The 22,638-nt window shown below is 35.2% G+C and overlaps 1 protein-coding gene across 1 annotated transcript in view; it reads right to left on the bottom strand.

The window, feature by feature from the left end:
* LOC149539820 (1,4-alpha-glucan-branching enzyme 2-2, chloroplastic/amyloplastic-like) overlaps window positions 1–22,638 on the bottom strand; it is a 229,060-nt gene that overhangs the window by 44,422 nt on the left and 162,000 nt on the right. Inside the window, exon 21 of the mRNA XM_089801015.1 lies at window positions 13,539–13,694. Coding sequence (XP_089657141.1) covers window positions 13,539–13,694 — 156 coding nt within the window. The remainder of the gene's footprint in view (window positions 1–13,538; window positions 13,695–22,638) is intronic.

Below are 22,638 nucleotides of genomic sequence, written 5' to 3'. Positions count from 1 at the left end.
GGAAGAATTAGAATTCATCAGAGCTTTCATTAGATTGGCTACAACGATACAGCCTTTTTAAGGAAACACTTTCAGGTTGATCGTATGAACTCTTCAAATCAGCAAAGCTTGTCTCTGAAAATGTAGTAACCCTATTTCTCCTGTTCCAGCCATCATGGTATTCATGAACTGGGATGTTGCATGCCCTTTGATCTCTCCTCAGAGCCCTTTAGCTGCATGCCAGGAAGCGCCCTCTTCAAACTCCTGCCTATGCTGGGTTTGCACTTTCCTTGATCCGTATCAGATATTTTGTAGATAGATTTATCCAATGGCCTAGTCTGAGGACTCTGGAGTTTCATAGTCTGGAAGTGAGAGCAAACTTCCAAATGCCTTGACCAAATGCTTTACTCTTCCCCCAGCTTGCTCTAGTATGGAACCGATTACTCTAGCAAGCAGCTCATTCACATATTTGACTTCTCATAGAAGAATTTGAAACAGGTTAGAGAAATTTTCAAACAAGTTAATAACTGTCTCGGAGAGGTTAAGAAACACGCATTTTTGGAGAGGTTAATTAACCTACTCTAAAATGCGCTATCATTAACCTATTTGAGAATTAAAGGAAAACGTGTTTTTGGAGGTTATCATTAACCTTTTGAGAGGTTAATGAGAACATGTTTTTGGACGTTATCATTAACCTTTTGATAGGTTAATGAAAACGTGTTTTTCGAGGCTATCATTAACCTGCAATAACTTGAGGCTCAAAAGTCAGATTTTAAAAATTTCAAGTGTTGTGCGGAGCTAGGAATGAGCTAGTGACATGAAGATTTAGAAACTCACAAGAATTCAAAAATAAAATGGCCATTTTAAAGCTTAAAATCAGGCGAGTTTCAAAAATTAATCATGGCTTACAAAATTGAAACAAATTTTATAACCGGGCAACATTTACATAATTCAAAATACCTAGTAATGCTTGCACCTCCTTAGTATTAAGAGGCTGGAATCCAAGGATTTTGTTTTATGTGAGGTTGGACCTCAATTTTACCAAAATTAACAATCATACCTAAAAATTTATGAGTCTAAACACCATTGAATTTTAGATAAGGACAGAATAATTCCAAAATTCAAATATAACCCTTAAAATGTGTCTAGATGAGATCTGTGCTCATCAATCTTTTTACTAAAAACAAGAATATCATCTATATGTATTATAGACACATAAGATATTTTCACAACCAAAAAATATCTTGTCCATACATTCCTAGAAGTAAGATGCAGCATCGATCAATCCAAAGGGCATTACTATCCATTCATAGTGTTGAAATGAGCAACTAAATGCAGTTTTGTGTTGATCTTTCTTTAATCGAATTTGGTAAAATCCTAATTTGCAGTCAAACTGTGAGAATATTTTAGCATTGGCTACCTTTTCTAATAAATAAGATTTATCTGGAATGGGATATGGAAAAGGTATTATTATAGTATTTAATGGTCTATAATTAATAACCATTCTTTTCTTTTTTCTTTTCTTTTCAGATTTTTTGTTAACCATAAATGCATAACAATTAAAATCAGGCTGAGAATAGACAATATACTTCCCTTTTTTAAGCTCTTCAATGGCTTCATGCATATTATCATAGTCATGTGCTAGTATTGGAATCTTCTTGCCACTTTTCATTTTTGCACCTGGTTGCAATTTTATTTCCATCTCTGGCATCTCCTTTTGCCAAAACTTTTGAGGATCTCCTGAACATATATCTTGATTATTGGCAGCTTTTAACTCTGCAAGTAGTTCAACCATTTGTATTCTATTGATAGCTGGGAATTTCTTAGAAGCACATACTAATCTAGGACTACTTATCTTTTCTCCTTGAAGCGTGAACATGATACTCATTTTTGTACACCCATATGGAGTGCATCTATCTATAAAATTTCCACCAAGCAATACATCTACTGGCATTCGTGGCATGGCAACGAAATCACACTTGAAGTTTCTCCCTTCTAACTAGACTATCTGCTAGTGACTATATTTATCACAATGAAACTCATTACCTTGTACATCACAAGCAATATAAATGGTTCTGAATCTATTCCAATTGTCCAAAACTCGTTCCTTATAGAAAGAGAGGGATGCTCCAGTATCTATCTAGGCATCATATTGCTTGCTATTGATGATGACACTGATGTATTGAGAAAACTTGCCAGTGAGTAGATGAACTAGATATTGTGGTTCTAGCTTGGGAGTAGGGTCTAGTAAGACAGACATAACCATTCTAACATTATTGGAGTCTGGTGCACTGGGAGAAATAGCTCCATCATCATCACTATATTCTTCTTGTATTTTGACTACAAACTGACTATGACTAAGGCTTGAATAGGAAGTAGAAGGTTCGGTAGCTTCTTGGATTATCACAAAAGGTTCAGATCTCACAATTCGAGGAGTTTCAAGAAAAATATGGTAATTAGAAGGACCTTGAACTACAAGATCAATTCTAACCTCTTGCTAGGATTTTTTAAAGAATTTTCTACCCTTATGCTCAATAGTGAGAGGTGTGAACGAGATTGATCTTTGGAGCTCCTATTCCAAATGCTCTGTAGTTTGGTACATATTAAAATTCTAAAAGTCTTGTGTGAAATCTTCAAATTCTAGTTCATTTTGAAATGGTGGCTGATAGGACATTGTAGTTGGCCTAGAAGATTGTAGATGATCAATGTTCTTCCAAAAGAGTGTCTGTAGCTTGGTACATATTAAAATCCTAAAAGTCTTGTGCAAAATCTTCAAATTCTGGTTCCTTTTGAAATGATGGTTGATAGGACATTGTAGTCAGCCTAGAAGATTGTGGATGATCAAATGTTCTTCCAAAAGAGTGTCTTCTATTTCCTCTATGACTACTACTTGGATGATCCAGATACTCCTATCTAGCCTATTGCTCCTCTGTTACGACAACAAGCTCTGATACTAGCACTAGAGCTCATTGTTGGTATGCTCAGGCAACCTTTCTACTGAGCTCGATTGGGATTGATATTGATCACCACCCTCCATATTAGTTCTCATTGGATGCCCCTATTCACCTCCTCCCCTTGCGTAAGGAGTTGAATGAACATGTCAAACTTGATATCTACAGACAATATATTACTACTACTTGGAGTAATCCTCCTAGACGTTTACATCTGAAGATGGCCTTCTATGCTAAGCATTTTTTGGAGGTTCACAATGGGGTTATTGTTCATCCTAGCTACCTATCTCAATGCTGGTGTCATGCTCTGCATATCTCTTTGGGCTCCCCAGAGCTTGTTCTCACTATCTTCGGGCCCAAACTGACCATCATATGGACAGGGATGACTGGATCTGTTAGATGTGTACTTTAGCTGAGGTCGAACAGAGACTCACTTTATTTTCTGTTGCGCTATCTTCTATGACATCAGAGGGAGATTTCATTGCCTATTCCATGACTGCTTCTCTCTTTCAGCATTCTTCAACTACATTGATTAGTGGTGTCTTGCACTTTACCTTCAGGAAGCCACCTTGCTCGGCGAGAGTACTTTGCAGTCACTTCTTCCTCACGGTCATACCTCGGCTCAGCTCATTACTGCCTTTTTCTCACCCTTGTCTCTACCAAGGGATGTGAAAAGGCCGTTTACTACTACCACCATTGGTCACTCCTAGTCTGTGAGACCCCGCAGCTGTTTATCCCAACAGTGACACTCCTCCAATAGCTCACAAAGACAATGCAAGGCTCATCTGCAGTCATATCCTTCTATGACCAAATTCTTCATCTCTACAAAGGATTCCTAATCCTATCCTTGGTACTTCTCTTTTCTTCTTGTTTCTTGCTTGCTTTTCTTAGACATTGTTTGGTGCTCCCGCTTCTCTCTGTTATCTTGTTGTAACCTCTCAATTCCATGGACTCTTTTGTGGTCTTTTATTGGACATTAATATTAGTATCTTATCTTATCTATGATTTCGTCAATGGTTTCTTCCTCTTCCTCTGCTTGTGTAATTCGGCATCAATGTGGGTAACTCCTCATCATCTTCTTGCTTAAGCTGTCTTTCAATCTCTTGGAGAGTGGTTGCAAGATCATCTAAATGAGCATCATCTTCTTCAAAGACTTCTTCTTCAATAAAAATAGGTTCAAAAAATATTATCTTGCATATATAAATCTTCTTCTTCATCTACTACATCCCACCACATGGCTGCAGTAGGATCAGAATATACAGCTAGGACAACTTTGTTGCGGCAAGAACAATCAAGGGCTTTATGACTGGGTTTGCTGCAGATATAGCAAATGATTTGTTGAGATTGTGAACGAGGATGAGTCCACTTGCGAAGATAGCGATTTTTTGGTGCATAAGAGTGGCGGCGAGGAAAATTCCTTGGTTGGAAAGTTAGTTTTTTATGCTTCTTATGGCATTTTAGCATTTTACATTGAGATTTGATGAATGGATTACAACCATAATATCAAGGGAAGAATGGAATATGTGTTGTGTTTCATGTTGTGTAAATTTTTGCTGGTACTTGCAATCATCAAAGAACTTAAAAATTTGATCCTTGCCAAACTGAATGAGATCAGAAATGGGACTCTTCAAGTGTCAAATTCCTTAGATCTAATTATGCTAAAACCTTATCAGCAATATTATATGGCAATCCTTCAAGATACTTAGTTTTTTCCACGTCAATCTGTTTATGTTCAGTAAGCTGAAATAAAAGCTTTCTAAAGTCTTGAGAATATGCAGAAAAATCTTTTAAATAATAGCATTTCATCTGAACTATATTCTTGATTGTTCCTTCTTGTCTATTTACAAGTTCATGACAACACTCATTAAGTAGCTCATTCATTAGATATTTGATTGGAACCAATTGGACTTGTTCTACAATTTGGCCAGTGATTGGCTCTACCACAGTCTGAGTCTGGTAATTTTGGTAAACCTTGGCTTACTTTTCTGATTCTCCTTTCCCATTCCACCAGGCTCTTGCTATTCCCCATAAATAATTCACAACGAATTTATATGTATTTTCATCAGAGGTTCCAGACAATGCTCTTATGATAAGAAAAGTATATTTCCATCCTTCTATTTTATGCTTAGGATAATCATCATAATCAATGTCTAAGTACCAAGGCTGGATGTTACAACTAGTTCTCATCATTAAGAGTCTATAATTTCTTTTTGCTTTCTTATCAAGTGCCTGGAGCGATGTGGGAATAACCAAGGTTATCTGTTCTAGCTGTTTTTCTTGATTTGCAAGCCAGTCTAAAGAGGTGGATAACTCTTGTAAGGAGTGATCTATAGAGTAACATCTCTAATTTAGAGCATTATGATTTTGATTTATATGCTTTACATGACTGATGACTTTATGTATATCATCTCCATTTTTATGCAGATTGTAGTATTAGCTCACTCTGTCACTTAAGTTTATTGAGAGAATCCCTCATGTCAGTAATTCTATCATGGTTCTCTACAACTGTATTTCCTATTTTTTGTACATTTGTATGAATGGATCATCTCAGTAATTCCATCATGGTTTTCTACAACTATATTTCCTAATTTCTGTACATTTGTATGAATGGATGTAGAAATTTGCTTAAGAGAAAGAATATTTGTACAAGAGTCATCTATATTTTGCTGCAAATGTTCACAGAATCTTGCAATATAGTTTCTTTTCTTAAACTCATTAGAAGGTTCTCTTTCTTCAGTCGTCTTAGGCTGAAATGCATACTGAAACATAGACATATTACCACGTTCTGTTTTAAATTCTAGTTTTAATGGTGGCCATCGACCATTCTGATAGTATGTATGCTCTTGTTCCTTATACCAGGCCAATGTTTCTGCTCAAGGGAGTAGATTAACCATATGGAAGAAAGGATGGTCAGTACACTTCCCTTTTCCTTTTCTTGTGGATTTAGCTTGGGCTGTTTCTGGTATACTAGGGCCTGTATTAATGGGAAATTCTTCTTCCATTTTGACAACAAGATGAGCCTTTCTTTGGCTACTGGTGCTACCAAAAGAGCTGAAAGAAGAAGCGAGCATCTTGGTATTGTTCTATAAAGGGATTATGAGTTCTGAAAGAAAGATATCGGGGTAAAATATCAATATAATTATGAGACACATGGTGAACTATCTTAGTGGTCTCTAAGAGTTTAGGAGCTACATGTTGCATCCAGTTAAGTCTCCATCGTGCAGGTATATAAACATTATTGACATGACATTTCTGTAACTGTACTTCTCCATTCGATGTTCTAGCATAGGGCAAATTATCAAGTATGGCAGAATTGTTGGTATTTGTCATGCTATACAGGACCTGAATTTGGACTGAGGCATAATTAAAAGGTCCAAACCTTTTCATACCATTAAAAGAATTGAAGACATCCCAGCAATTCAAGGACCCATACTTAACTTCAGCACAGGATTTATCCCTAGTTGCAACATTAAGGTTTAGATAATATGTAAAGCGCACAGAATTTTTTGACATTCTCGAAAAACTGGATAATTGACAAGCATAATTGTAATCTACTTGTCTTTTACCACAAAGGGCTAAATAGCAGACAGGTTTGATATTTTCTGTAATTAATGACCCAATGGTGACTTGGATGTCACCAAAATGAACACACATCCTTCCAACTTCTAATGTATTCTATTTCTTCGAGAGGAAAGATAGGCAACATTTTGGTTTGAAATGCTTGACTAGGGTCATATTCTAGTGCAAGCTCTACTAGCTTCATCCTAGGGATTACAAAATGCTTAAAAATAGATTTTGAAAAGAAATTCTTCGATGGATTAGGCCTATATGAATCCTTATCTACACCTACAAGCTTCAATTGAGGAGGTAGGTAAGTACTTAATGATCTAGAGTCCTTTCATTAGTCTGGATATCAAGTATATCTTCATTCGTGACCAAATCCTATGTAGTATGTTGGACCATGGTACTTCATACAACCCTTCCATACTAGCTTCATTAATTCTTTCAACTCTGTCCTGGATAGCAAATCGTTGGAACTCAACCATCTTCTTTTATAAGTGACATGCGGGATATGCTAAGACACTTATAGGGGTTTTACAAGAGAGACTTATAGACATAAATTGACTAGTAGTTAAAGACAAGACAATAACATAAGAAATATGTCTCTTAATCCCAAGACCAAAGTGTAACCCTATAGAGATATTCTCTTTGCACTTAGCTCTTATCTCAATCTTGCCAACAAAGATGGATAGATCTGCGTACTCAGGAACAACCTAGATCTGTGGCTCTGAAACCACTTGCGAAAATGGGCGTAGAAATAGAAACCAAAGGCAAAGGCTATTGGCCAAATGGTTACGGCTTCTTACTATTATCAAATAAACCTTACAATGCTAGAAGACTTATAACCTATATCACTCTATTCTTTATCTGCAAGGAAGATCGCTCGAAGCGCTAATGCAGAGAGCATACACAAAATGACAAGGCTCTAGACTAGACTTAACACTCAAGACTCCTTTCCTCTTAGGCTATCAGCTTTAGCCTTTTAAACATGCTTATCACCACCATAGATGGTTTTGAGCTTTTCCCACATTTGACAAGCCAGCTCTAACTTCTCTACATCATTGTATTCAACATAAGACAAAGAGTTGGCTAGAGCATTCATTGTGGTTGTGTGAGTTTCTTTCTCCTTTATCTAGTCTACACTGAGTGAAGCAACAGGTTCCATATATTTGGTTTCCACATGGCTCCAGTATGCATCCCCAAGGGTTCTTAGATGCAACCTCATTTTTTTACACCATGCTTGTAGTTTACCTTTGAGAACTTTGGTGTTTGTCTTTCCAACATCCTAATCTTTCTACTCAAATTGTTACACTCTTTCGTTCAGAGCACCTAGGCTTTGATACCAATTCTTGGTCCACACACACAACTCAATATACTAGGGGGAATCAATATATCCTAGATAACTTCAACTTTTCACACCTATCTATCTTCACATCAGTTTACAAGTTAATGCTAGCTATAACTTAACTGGTGAGGATTAAATAAAAACAATAAAGAAAAACATAACATCACACATAACACAATATTTATTTCACAAAAACCAAACTAGGGTGAAAACCACGATGTGTGAGACGATTCTCCAAAGCTTGCACTCTCCTGAAGTGCGCTTGGTCAAGAGCTTATCTTTGTTAAAAGATTACAAGTACATTGTTTGGTGTCACCTAGTTAAAGGATTTAGATAAGACCTATGAAAGTCTTGCCCAATTAAGAGCAACCTGGTTAGATGACTTCTGAACAAAAACTATTGTGCCATCCTGTTAGGTAATATTATACAAAGAACCTGTTAAGGTTCACCCTCAATGGGATTTGTTGTTGTAGTTATTAGAAAACAACATAGACAATGATCTAATCAAAATAGCTAATTTACTTAGCTAGAATATAGATCTCTTTGATGCTCCTTGGACCTATCTGCAACTTTTCTCTGCTCTTTCTCGGCTCTGCCACTCAAACATGATTTCTTACGTGCTTGGCTTTGTTGGCTATTGCATGCTTCAACACTTGTGTTGATCAAGCACACTGGCTTCTCCCCAACACACTATTCTTCACTATGTTTGTGACTTCTCAATGTCACACTTCTCACTTTGAGATTACACTTTTCTCATCTTTGTGGCTCTCTTTCTATTCACTCTACAAGCTAATCTTTTTCCTTGAAGCAACATTTTCGTAAATAGACTTTGCGTTCTCTACTTCGAACCCTAATCTACAAATTCAAAGTTTGAATTCTCAAGTCTACAACTAGGTTGTTCTCCTATTACTATCATGTGTCGTTCTTATGAGATGTAGTGTGTACGGACAAAAGTCACAAATGTTCTCTGACCATAATAGCTTGCACTTTTTCCTCGATGTAACAACACCATTAGCATTAAATACAATGATGAGTTCATTCTACCTACTTTGTGACATGGCAATCACGAGAATCTTTTAAATCGCTTCCTCTTGTTGACTTGGCTTATCTTTCTTGCATGTTTACCAATCACACCACCTTGCCCTCTTACTTGACATCATTCTTCATATTCCTACTCAAGTATCATGACTCCGTCTAAGTGACTGTCCTTGGTCATCGCCTCTATTGGGCTTGTCCTCCTGCCTCTGGTCATCCTTATGAGCTAGAGTCACACATATATGCTCAATGTGCTTCACCGGTCTTGGTTTAATACTAGTCTTTGTCCCTTCTTCACCTTGACATCATGACAACTTAATCATAACTGAGTACATTAGTAACTCTACGGGTTGATTGTTAGGATTTTAGTCAGCTATGCCAACAATATTAATCTACCAACAATTTTATTGGCCTACAAAAATGTTTAGAAGCACCAGAATCCATATACCAAGAAAAAGATTTCCCGTGGTCTACATGCCTTTTAGCCATTAAAGCATAAAAGGAAGACTCTTTCTTCTCTGTGTACTCAACATAATTGGCTTTAGGTTGAGTCCCTTCCTATTTAAGCTTTTTGGAAGCCAACCAATTGTGAAAATCCTTGAGCAAATGGCCATATTTATGACAGTAGTTACACTGCACCTTCTTCTTCTTTGTACTATTTTGAGGCTCACTAAAGCCCTTTTGTTGAGATAACTGAGATTGTTGAGATTTTTCTTTATCCTTGTGAAAGGATTTGGCTGAAATGACTTTCTTTGAGGAGGGCAAGGTGGCACTACTACTAAACTATTGTTTCAAATGGTTTACTGCAAAAGTTTGGTGCACAGCTTTAGAAATTATATATCAACATTAGTAGCATAAGAATTAAAATAGACTTTTCAAGGTCGTGACTACCATATCTTCTTCCTCCATTTGTTCACCAATAGCTTTGAGTTGATCTCAAATGTCCTTACTCTCTGTGAGATGCTCCTATAACAACATGCATTTATCTATCATGATGGAGAACAACTGATTCTGGTTCTAATTTTTTAGAAAGAACACCTGACTCTGGTTAGATGTCTAATCCAATTCCTTCAGATGCTTCTAGATGTCTGCCACAAACTTTGCTAAAAAGAATCTGAGGCAACAGAGAGCTTAAACATCAGAAGCATGACAACTTCTTCATTTCGTTCATCAAACTTGTTCGTGGTCTTCTTGGGTTGTGGTAGGACGTGTGTTTGTTTCATTTAATCTTTTCATTGTCTTGCAATATTAAGTTGGTCAATGATGCCATCATGCACATGAGAAATACAGAAGATGCATTATCACAGACTTTAAAAGATGAATCTTGATGCATAACAATAGAGGCAAATCTAGGTAGAAACATCAAAAAATATTTAAGTCTGGCTGGCGCAAATTACGAGAAAAAATTCCTACAACTCTAAAAATTCGACGAAGACTCGGAAGAGATCTCAAAAAACCCAGAAAGAATCTGAAATCAGAAGGAAAAAAGAGAGGCTCAAATAGAGTCGCTGAGTTTGAAACAACAGGAGAATGGGCCCAAAACCAGTTGCATGGGTGAGTTTGTTTGTCACAAAAACCCTTACAAATCTACTAGTAATGATGACGCAATTTGCAGAGATGCACTAATGAAAACACTAGTCAGGTTTTGAGAACTAAGAGAAAAATCTCAAAAAGATTATCCAAAAAATTTAGAACTGATTTCATAAGAAATTATTAATTTTTTGGGAAAAAAAAACTACCATTGCTCTGATACCATATTATGCTAAGAAGTTGGTAAAATATTGTTGTATTATGTAAGTCCCCCAATAGGGTATCCTTTGAATATTAGGGCAATAGCTTTTAATTCACCATATCAAAATCTACTAACTGAACTATATGAGAGAGTACCACCCTCTAATCATCAATAATATATGTCTAGAAGTGAATTTGATATGATTTATACTATTTGAGACTATTAAACATGACAATAAAGTCTGATCCTGTTTGAGTAATAGACCTTGTCGCCTCCAATATGATTATTGATGGAGTTGTTGTGTATAGCTTGAAGATAGAAGGTTATAATGGATAGGTTGGTATTGTTCCCAAAAATTAGGCACTAGTGTTGTATATCCTTCCTTGTGCAATCAATTATGCCAGATTAGATAATTCTTTCAATAAGCAAGTCCAAATTGATTTTAAGCAAGGTATACTTTCCCAATAAGGAAGTAAGAATTTAGATTGCAATTTTAATTGTTCCTTATAATCTGTAGCATTCTGTCCTGAAAAGAATTTTGATGTTGATATATATACTTAATGGATAGATTCCTGATAGGGCCAACCCCAATAATAAATCTTTAATAATACTGACTGTGATTTCAATCCTCTGCGGTTTCTTATGGAGTTCCTTAGTCCATCTAGTGATTACGTCTGAGTTACCCAATCTGAGTTGTTCATATTGTAATCCTGGTGTTGATGTGAATTGCTGAAGGTTATATTCTTCCTGTTTCAACTTGTGCTGCTTTCTTCCAAGTTTTTTTCCCCTCCTTTGATAACTGAAAAATATCTTTCATTTATATCTCACTTTGTTTGGAGTCATGTCTTTTCAACATGGAGAAATGCACCTTTTGTTTTGGTTAATTTCTTTTAATAGCATTTCGTTTTGATTTCACAAACTATCATTTGTTTATTAGTTTATTAACAAATATATTAGTCTGAGGATATCAATGCTATGCGTATCATTCCATAGCCGCTGTATATCAAATACTTTATATTTGCTTTTGTGATTCCTATTTTTATCTGACATTTATCACTGAATGCTATTGTCGGGTGATGCTAGAAAGGTATTCAACAGTAATTCAACGTCCAATCTTTTATTGCCGGTAGTTAATATATGTACGTATCATGGTTCTCGGGTTGCCCGGCAGTCTAAAGAACTGCAGATTCTGAGAATTGCGTGGATCTTAATTTATTGTTGTTCACTACTTCATGACGCTCCATGAAATTGCCGTTGACTGTTATGTCACTCCCTTAGGCTACATGTTATCTTTGATATATTCATATTTCCAAATGTATCTTTTTCCCCCATTCTTTGTCTCTCGCAGCCTCAAATATACCTATCACTGGAACTGTATTTATAATGATTATCTTATAAAACTTAATTCCATATAAAACTCCATAGCCATGTATTATTTGCTGTAGACATCGCATCTTCCATACTAATGGCAAGATAACTTATTTCTTTCATACCTGCGATAGTCATTGTCTTGTGGCGCTGACTTCTATTCACAATCAGTATATTTATATTAATTAACACTGCTGTTCAACCCATGATTAATAATCCATGGTTGCCTGTAAACATTATAAGAAATTTTATTTCGATACACAATATCTTATATGTACATCTCACGCCCAAATCCCTGTCATGTCTTCAAATGTATATATATAAAAAGTAATTATTTAAGCTATATCTAATAATTGATTGTTGCCTATAATATAGCTATATTCATAGACAAAGATCCTTTTGTATATGTTAATTCATACTTAGTTTGACCATTATATAAATCATATTTATATTTTATTATTTATTATTTATTTAATTTGTATTTCAACATTATTTAACTATTTGATTATTTATTCATTATAAAATATATATATATATATATATATATATATATATATATATTTGCAACGTGGGGATATCACATATTAATAGGATATCGAAGAGATCATTATAAAAAAATTTACAAATGTACAAAATACAAAGTTTCTAATAAGAAACTGAAGATCTTAGAAACAACTTTATTTATGTAAATTACATTATGTACAAAATTTGACCATTGAAGTAGTAAAATAATAATATTCTAATAAACCAGATGTACTATTTCCACTATATTCAGACTAACCTGTCATCAATAAAAAACAGTTGGTGTATAAAGTTTAATATTGTGGATCAAGGACGACTTTCATCATGTAATAGTTTAGTGTCCTCAAGGATTGACTTGTTGACATCAACATAATCTTGAGGTCTTGCATGGCATAACATTCACAAAATATATATTAATATAATCCGTCCCATTATAAATATCAGTATTTCACTGCAGACACATTCCATATCATATCAGTCCTACAAGTAAGACTTACAAAATTGATTGATGCCTCTTGCATGGCACAAGACTCAAAAAATATATATTAATTAAATTTGTCCCATTCTGTGTTTCAGTATTTCACTGTGGACCCAATCCATATTTTATCAGTCCTACAAGTATGATGTACAAAATTAATTGAAGCAAGGAGGCATCATCATTTTATAATTTGGTCAGAACCTGGAACCTTGCTTAGTATTAAAGGAATTAACATTTCATTGACAAGAATTTAATGGGAAGACCTCTTGCAATTAGAGTTGTAAGTAAATAACCTCATAACCTTACGGGATTACAAGGGTGGACATTATAATATGCAAGATAATAACAACACTGCAGTTACGTACTTCTAGTATGCTAAGTTCTCAAAAATAAAGATGAAAATTCAAATATCCCTGAAGACGCAATGAAAAGTATTCATAACAAGATATCTTCTCATTGGAGAGTGATAAATGAATGCATTCATGGAAACATTTATCTCATGTAGTTTTCTGGAGATACATCTAGTTGTAGTATATTAAAGAAAATCATCGGTAAAACAATCTTCACCTTGTATTTTCCGGGCTTTAGACAACCAACTCTATAGTCTGTATAGCTTTTACTCCAGTGGAAGTTGAAAACAAACACAAGTTCACCTCTTTCAAACACTATAACCTTATCACCCTCATCTTTTCTTGAAATATACTGATGCTCTGAAATCATAAACTGACAAACAATGCATGTGAGTAGGTTAACAAAATGAATTCCATAGCATTGACTTCAATGTTATAACATTAAGAATGCTGTAGTAAATATTTCTAGACAAATGATCAAATATTTGGGAACACAATAAATTCATAAAACCCATAATAGTCTGGATAGCCATCAAAAAATCATTTTAAAACAAATGCTCCAGAAACAAGTGCACACATCACATTTAGGGATCATCAACAAACACTGTCCAAAACAGTACTTATTAGAAAAAACTCCTTTGTTTTCATTATATTGAGCCACATGCATAAAATGATACTTCGAGAAAAGATAAGATCATCGTTGACCCTCTAAGTATAACTGGCCCTAAATTGAAAATTTTATAGTAGGGTAGTTGTACATACATAAGAACATTTTCTTGAAAACAGCTCTCATCTTTTGATTTCCAATTTTCCTTAGAAAATATGTCAAACATTTTTCATCTCATAATTCATTCTTATAAAAATGTACACATCTTTGGCAAAATAATAAAACTTCTCAATTTTAGGGTGTTGGAAGAAAGATATATACTAAAAAATCTGTGGCTGTATTTCCCAAGAACATTAGCCAAGCCTGGACATGTCTTGGCTTTTGATCCCAATCTCGGTCTGGCCCAAGATTGCACACTTGGCTACAATATGTCAAAGAGGGCTGGACTCTGGGGAAAACATGAGAGAAGCTGGTGGATTTAACCAAAAGGTTCATTTCTACATATGATTATTTAACAATGTGAGTGTTCACTTTATATTATGAATTTGTCGATTTTTGCAATATACTATATGCTTTTGTTCAAAAGCAACAAGCTGCCTCATAAAAGTTCAAATGCTTCACCTAGGTCTTGGACCCCAAACATTTCATATACAATTAACAATAATATCTCAAGATACAAATATTATAGTGCCAGAGCTCCCCTATAGAAGGTGAGTGCAATTTTCTGCATCTATTTCTAATGTTATATCTTTAAAGTTCTTGTGTTACAAAATCTACATGAGATCATTTTAAAATCCTATAAAAAGAATGAAAGGCCTTTGTGATGTCCCCATTTTTAACAGGTTTTTGTAGTTGACTAGGTCAATTCATAATCACAACCCTCGTCAGCTGACAGCGAGATTTGAGGGTCTCATGTGTGGAATTGCTATTTTTAGTACGTCTATTGTGAGCAGTTGCCATTTTTGGCAGTGCAGTTGGTGGCGTTGGCAATTGGTCATCATGTGCATTGAATTGAGTTATTTAATTGATGGGTTCATATTTGTTAATTAATTAATGGTGCTTCATTATTATAAAGGCACTTTATGTTATTTAGTGTTATAAAACAGTATTATGAAGATGAAGCTTCGTAAGTGTAAAGTGTGAAGATGAAAGCTAAGTGCCAAATTGTGTTATAAATATGACCCCATTTGTGAGAGAAAGTCATCCAATTGTCTATTTGTTTCTTACTGTCTTTTGTGAGGGTTTCTGAGTTATGTGATTTCAATTCCATTGCTGAAGTAAAATGGTTTTGATCTCAGGGTTTTGAAGATTGAGTTGGTGCATCGATCCACTGCTGAGGTAAAGTGGTATTGAATTGTTTTGCAATCTGAATTGAAAGGTCTTCCATTCCTGTGATTACTGTGATTGGGGAAGACTTAGTTCCTGTTGGAGATTCAAATCATTTGCATTTGCAACTAGGGATTCACTGTTACTAAGTTTTACAATCATTATTCTGAAAGATACAATTCTGGTGCTAGGACCGATCTCCTTTAAGCTGGGCGTTGGGAAATTTCAGCAACTACTGAATGCCAAAATCCTTGTTTAGCGTGGGTCCATTTGGCATATGATTACATTGATCAGGTGCCTGGAGTTTCTGCCGTTAGATATCATTTCTCTGGCAGTCTTGGACGCCAAGACAATATGGATTTCTGGACACACATATTCCTGTTCGAAGGTGTTGGATACCCTGTTTTTTGGTTGCTATTTGTATACCTATTTTGGCAAGCAGTTTGCTTGCAGAGGGACAGCAATACCAGGTGGCTGTGACCATTATACACTTGTTGATTGGGAGATTCAGGCTCTATTGAGCTATCTGTTCAAACGCCCAGATTGGGTGCATTTCATCTAGCAAATTCAAATGCCTCAATTGGTGTGGAGACTTTCTGCCGGTTGGGTGTAGAATTTAATGCCACTATTTTGGCATTGTGATCTTGCTATCACATCCATTATCAGTAACAGGCCTGTGTTTAAGATTTGAAAAGCAACAAGGATTTGCCCACTGTTATTTTGAGTCTGCAAAAATAAAACAGGTTCCTCTAATATACATTTGTAATTTCATGTTACTGTTACATCATTGGTTTAATAATAAATAAATTGAAAGTTTTCAGAAAATTCAGTAGGTGTGGAATGCAAAGTTCATATTTCTGAATTTTAATTTAGTATTAGTGTTTCATCTTATATCTCTTGTTTAAAAAACTACAAAGGAGGAAATAACAAACAAAATTTGCAAAAAATCAATATCATTTTTCTTGAGAAGTTAGAGCCACCTAGGGCTCATTACAGCCTTGATGAAACTTTCCACTCAGAAGTGTTGGAAATATTGTTGTCATTCATGTCAAAAGAGAGTAGATAACATTGACTGCCAAAGGCCAAAGGCCAGTAATTGCTCTATTCATGCATTTCTTAAGATAAAAAAGATGGTGATCATCATCTACAGCTGCAATAGAATCAGTATTTTTATTGGGTCGCGCATAAGGTATTCACTTATAATTGTCATCTATTCAATAAACTGGCAAACCCCTTCAGAAAAATGTTATTTGATGTTAACTGGGGCCTGTGAAGTGGGCCAAATAAATTTATTTGTGGCTGACCTCATTGGTAGGATCACCGCCCTTGGGTGAAGAGGCAAAAAGGTGGTATAAATGCAAGGTAAGTTGGGGGTAAGAAAGGAAAGAAATTAAATAAATATCTTTCTGACTTATAGCAGATCTATAGAAGAATTTCAAGGACATTTCCTGCAGAATTATAGCAAACTTTCAAGGAGATTTATAGCAGACTTTCAAGGAGACTTGAGGAGATCTACAAGCATACCTTTAAGCAATTTTGTGAAGGAGTTTCATAAGATTGTTATGGTTTTAAGAAGCAATAATCAAAAAGATGAAAGTTTTGTTCATGTGGATGTTGGTGACTCCTAATGGAAGAGATTGGTGTCTCTTGCTAAGATGAGGTTGATAAGCTGGTGTTTAGTGGTGAGGATTGATGTCTCTATTGTTAGTGCCTACAAAGAGGTGTAAAGACAATTTGTAACGCCCCCCTTTTGGGACATTATAAGTCAACCAAATCATTAATAAAATATGATTTAATGGAGCTTGGTAAACATTTATTGAAGTTAATTTTAGTTTATAATGTGGGAGGGAGAGAGAGAGAGAGAGAGATTGTATTAAGAGACGAAGGAAAATGAAGAGTCATGGGGATTTGTTACAAAAGAGCATTGAGAGGCTCATTCTGGGATATGCTTCGTTTTACGCTTGGTTTGTCTTGGAGAATTCTGGGAAGCTTTGGCTTTTAGTAGGTTTGAGGACAGAAACCCTTGATCTTGGACGCAGTGAACAGAAACTCATTGTCTATTGGAGGTATCACTCAGGTGTCCCACTCTATGCTTCAAATTCATATTTCTGGCTATCCAATTTGACTGTAAATTTATAAGGGAAAAAATAAAGAAAGGGAGAAAAGGAATATGAAGAGACAAGAAAAAGGAAAACAAAGAGTCACAGGGATGTGTTATAAAAGAACATTGAGAGGCTCATTCTGAAATATGCTTCGTTTTATGTTTGGTTTCCCTTGGAGAATTTTGGGAAGCTTAGCTTTCAGTAGGTTTGAGGACAAAGACCCTAGAGCTAGGAGGCAATCAATGGAACCTCATTGCCTATTGGAGATATCACTCGGGTGTCTCACTTTGTGCTCGGGTGTCTCACTTTGTGCTTCAAATTCATACTCTTGGCTATCCAATCTAATTGCAAGTTCTGTGGCTCCAATTAGATATAATTAAAGGTTGCAGGGGGATGGGGGTACTTAGGTACTTAGGGTACTACTATGGGTACTGCTACAACTATTTTTCAAAATAGGGAATAGGGGCTACTTTCGCATGTCAAACTTTTTTTAATATAATTTAATATTTATAGAAAATCTGAAATTATGAGTCATGACAATGAGTTTTCAAAACAAGAACAGTGATAAAGCTTGCAAATGAATTGTACTAATTAAAAAAATCTCAATTTCAGATTTAAAATATGTTTGTAAATAATAATATATGATAAATGTTAAGACGCATAACAAAGAAGGAAGACTTCAAATATGAATAAGATCACAAATCATATGACAATGACATATTGCAAAAGATAAACTTTTGGCTTGAACAGTGATAAAGTTTACTATTAATCAGTCTGATACTGTATTGAACTAAGCTTGATTAACAACAAGCTGATACGCAAACAAAATTAGAAATCTTGATCAAGGTCCTTAGTTATGATGCTCTCCACTGAATACCCCGTACTTGGGGTACATGTACCCGGTACTGTGGGTACACATACCAGGGGTGTGGGTATGGGTACCCATGCAACGTAGATATTTTGTCATTGTTCTATTGAAGATTTAAATGCAATATTCAGATTTCTTTTCAGAATCTCTATTCCTCTCCTTTCGAATATAAGATTGTTGGATTAATTGAAATCCATTGCATGCAAATTATTGCTAAAATTTCTAAAAAATATTTTGGTAAAAATATCAAGAAAACATATTCCTAGGAGGATATTATAGTGGTATCAGAGATAGTTCTACTACCAGTCTGTGAGGTTTTATGAATAAAGAGAAGTGCAGCTTGATTACTTGAATTGTTTGACTTTGAACAGTTATATTAGAATATAAGATTATAATATTCTGAATTTTTAAATCCTGGAAAATGTGCAAATCTGTAAAAATTTACATCTCACATATGAAAATAGCGGCACCATTCAAGAAATATAGATCGGCAAAATGTAGTAAAAAATGTAGGATAAGCAAATAGGGGCATACATTATTCAATTGGCAAAAGCAAATCAAAGTGAATTCTTGGGAGGCTGGAGAACCATATTTTCTTAAGACTAATTATATTTGAGCGAGTTAAAATTACAGCATAAACTTTCGGCTTTAATTTCAATTGTTTTGTGAGTTGCCTCTGTTGTATGCAGGACACCTTCCAGCTTCTCTTCAATGGGGAAGCCTCTCTGTGATTTCTCCATGTGATTTTGATCACAGCTCAGAAAGACTTCGTTGACCTGTCCGATTCTGCTTGAGAGACATAGACTTTAGAGTGAAAGACAAAGCAGCTTGGTAATCAGAAAAGTACTTACCTGTTGATATGAGGATTGGAATTATTTATCTTTTTCATGAAAATATGTTTAGTTGGTAAGATTTCCAGTTAATTGACGTATTGCTAGTATCAACGCCTTGACATGTTCTTGGATGATTATTTATTTAGTTTAGCATAGCTATGAGTTGCCATTGATAAAGTGATTGGGCAAAAGATCAATGGTTAATGGTTTGAAAGATACAATATATGAAGGGCATTATAATATTATTCTGATGCTGCGATAATCCAAGAAAATATTTAAGGGAAACATGACTTTATAATATACACTTTAATGTCAAAGTTGTCATCAATATGTATCTGCATACTACTTCCGACTTGTTTTTGGGTCACAGCAGACATATTTGATTTGCATTAAAGCTACAGTTGGCAATTAAGGTTCTTGAATTAATATTTGCAATACTTAACATTGGTCAGTTCTTCTAAAGTTGGTGTTGTGAATACTCTACTCCAGTTGTTACATTTCTCAGGAATGTGGTTCCATGTGCGAAACATAAACTCCTGTATGTGTTGAAGGTTGACAGGTGTTGTCAACTAAGGAAGAAAGTCACAGAGTGCAGGTAAAAGTCATTTTTCCCTTCCAGCATGTGTAGCCAGGGTTAGAATTGGAATACAAGGAGGTGAACAATCAAGTTGATGCCATAATGAGTAATTCCAGGAGTCTTATGTGCATGTTTTAAACAGATTCGATAGCAATTTTGAACAAGAGACGCTACCGTGTTTGAAAGTGACTTGCAGTTTTAAAATAACTATCTTGTATGCGGAGTCTTTCTCTTTGTCCAAGGTATATGAATTCCCTTGTGCTGAAGTTTCATTACATTTTTTATTTTTGGTAAATCGTGTGAGTTGGTAGAGGCATTTGGGCCTTTAAAGGAAACCTGACAACTTTTATTTTTCGCTAATAGATTGATACTAAGGATGCACATTTTCTAAAGGTCAGCACATGTTTCAGGTGAGATTGGCAAGGTGAATTTTGAGGACATGGTATTCTTTTGAGCTTGAATATTGTCTGGTGTGAAGAGCTTTCAGCACGGAGTTTGTTCCTTTGGTAGTTTATAAAGTTATAAACGCTTTTACATTGCTCAACTTAAGTGAGGGATAATTCTTTTGGGGAATTAAAAGAGTTACAGCATTTGCTGTGAACTCTGTAATGTTACTAGGTGGAGTTACTGTTTGCCGTACAAAACTTGATACATCTTATGGAGAGAAAGCTAAATGGAAAACTCTAATTTGAGTCTGGGCATTGAACTACATTAATGGCATGTGCTTTTCTCAACAGCCATGCAGCTCTATTTAGTCACTGCAAGCCTCAAAGTGTTCTGGCTTGGAGGTCTTTCTGAGGATAATGTTTTCTTCTATCTTAGAAACAAAGTATGTCATTAAAGGATATTTGCAGAAAAGATACATTGTTATTCACACTGAAAGTGGATTATTCCTGCAAGAACTATAATACTTTGCTATTTCAGTTCTGTTTTAATTACCAAGGAAAGATTTCTATGAATTCTCTGATAATTTGAGAACACAATCTGTAGCAGCCAAAATATCCATGAATGCATAACTGGTGAAATCAGATAAACTTGTGTATATTGTTAATGTGTCTGCTTCAGTTCTGTAGCAGCAAAGCTCATAATTTCAGTTTAAACAGGGAACTATCTTTGTCTGGAAATTGAATACAATGCGTTTGGTGTACTAACTCTGAGGGATCAAGGATTACTATTGAGGGTTATGTTCAGACAAGTGTTTGACTAAATCCATGATCAGCAGTCTTGTGTTTTGTAATGCAATTTTGGGATAAAAAATAGTAATGATTCTTGTAGAGGAATCAAATTTCATATAATTGTAAGCCAAATGAAGACAATTGCATCAGATGACAGTTTGGTCAAATTGTTTGGTGAGGTAAGTTTAAAATTTAGTTTGGAGTTGCAAACAAGAAAAGTTCTCCTTTCTCTTAGCCAATTAGCAGGATGTTTGACAATTGTAGAGAAATCATCTTTTGTTTTGTTGCAAATTACTAGTTCTCATAGTAACACGGAGACACGTCGCCCTCCTTTTTGTCCCATGTCTCAGAGACGGGGACTCACTGGGAACTTAGGGACTTTGTCCCCCAGTCCCCAATGGCTCCATTAGATTCCACCACCTTCACCAAGGATAGGGGGATGTCTTGGTGTCGACTATTTGCCGATTTGACTATTTATGTTCAATCTTTGATGTTCAAATTCAATGTAATGTTCAAAAATTTACTCTTTTATATCTTTATTTCTTACATTGCAATTAATATTTTCATAGCTAGCATTTTAAGTACCATATGTATAGTATATACAACCCCCCTGTCCCTTGCCACCATCCTCTTGTCATTCCCAAATTAAGGCCCTTTGTCCCCCTGTCCCAGAAACTTGTCCCCCCGTTCCACCGTACCCCCTTCCCCAAGGCAGTGTAACTATGCTATTTCTCCTATGGCTATTATATTAAGTTGACATAGGTGGTTGCAACATCTGGATGGGAAGATAAGGTTACTAGTTACTACTTATTTGATGGAGATCATAAGAATCGCAGCACCTTAAGAACCTTATTATGAAGATGACATAATGAAAGAGGCACTTAAGCTAATCATTGATAACTTCCAACATCTTAGAGACATCAAGTCATCATTTTTCAAGAAGGGTAGCCATACTTAAAGCATTTGCAAAAATCACATTAAGTAATCTCATACTATGTTTCAACATAGTATGAAGATGACATAATGAAAGAACCTAATTGTGAAGATGACATAATGAAAGAGGCACTTAAGCTAATCATTGATAACTTCCAATATCTTAGAGACATCAAGTCATCATTTTTCGAGAAGGGTAGCCATACTTAAAGCATTTGCAAAAATCACATTAAGTAATCTCATACTATGTTTCAACATTTCTTGGTTATAATTAGGGAAGAACAAAATAAAGATGTTATTGCAGCCATGAAGACCATTATGGTTTTGACAATTAATGACAGTGATACTCACTTTCAATCATTTCTACACATTTTGTGATTATAAGGGAAGAACAACGTGTTTCTACAACTGCTTATGAGTTGGTCAACCGGATACTCAAAACACTGTGAACAAAAAACTGAGAAGTTAAAATAACAATGTGCTGAAATAGAATTGATTTCATTGGGATTATGAGTTGCAGAATCTTCCAAACAGAATAAGAACCAAATGAGGAAAGAGCAGATTTGTTTCACGTGTGAAAAGGCCTAGACACTTGATCATATATATGGACTTAGTAAAGGAAAAGACGTATTGCAGCCAAAAGGTGATGAAGACCAAAATACAGGTGAGAACAGTGCCATTACTCATAAAGAGCAAGCTAAAATAACAGCTTTGAACACACCCATTAGTGTGCAAAGTGACAGCAAAAAAGATGAATGATTTCCAACTAGCTAAAGACAATATTATGGAGGAAGAATCAATTGCTGTAGGTGAGAGATATATTAAGCTCTTAATTGGTAATTTGCAGATTACCATTAACAAAACTAGTGAAAAGGAGAACTTCTTTAATGAATCCA

The sequence above is a fragment of the Cupressus sempervirens genome, chromosome 9, assembly GCF_028749045.1.
Source record: "Cupressus sempervirens isolate cs-2001-9-10 chromosome 9, ASM2874904v1, whole genome shotgun sequence".
Taxonomy (NCBI): Eukaryota; Viridiplantae; Streptophyta; class Pinopsida; order Cupressales; family Cupressaceae; genus Cupressus; species Cupressus sempervirens.
This window is presented reverse-complemented; position numbering and strand designations above follow the sequence as displayed.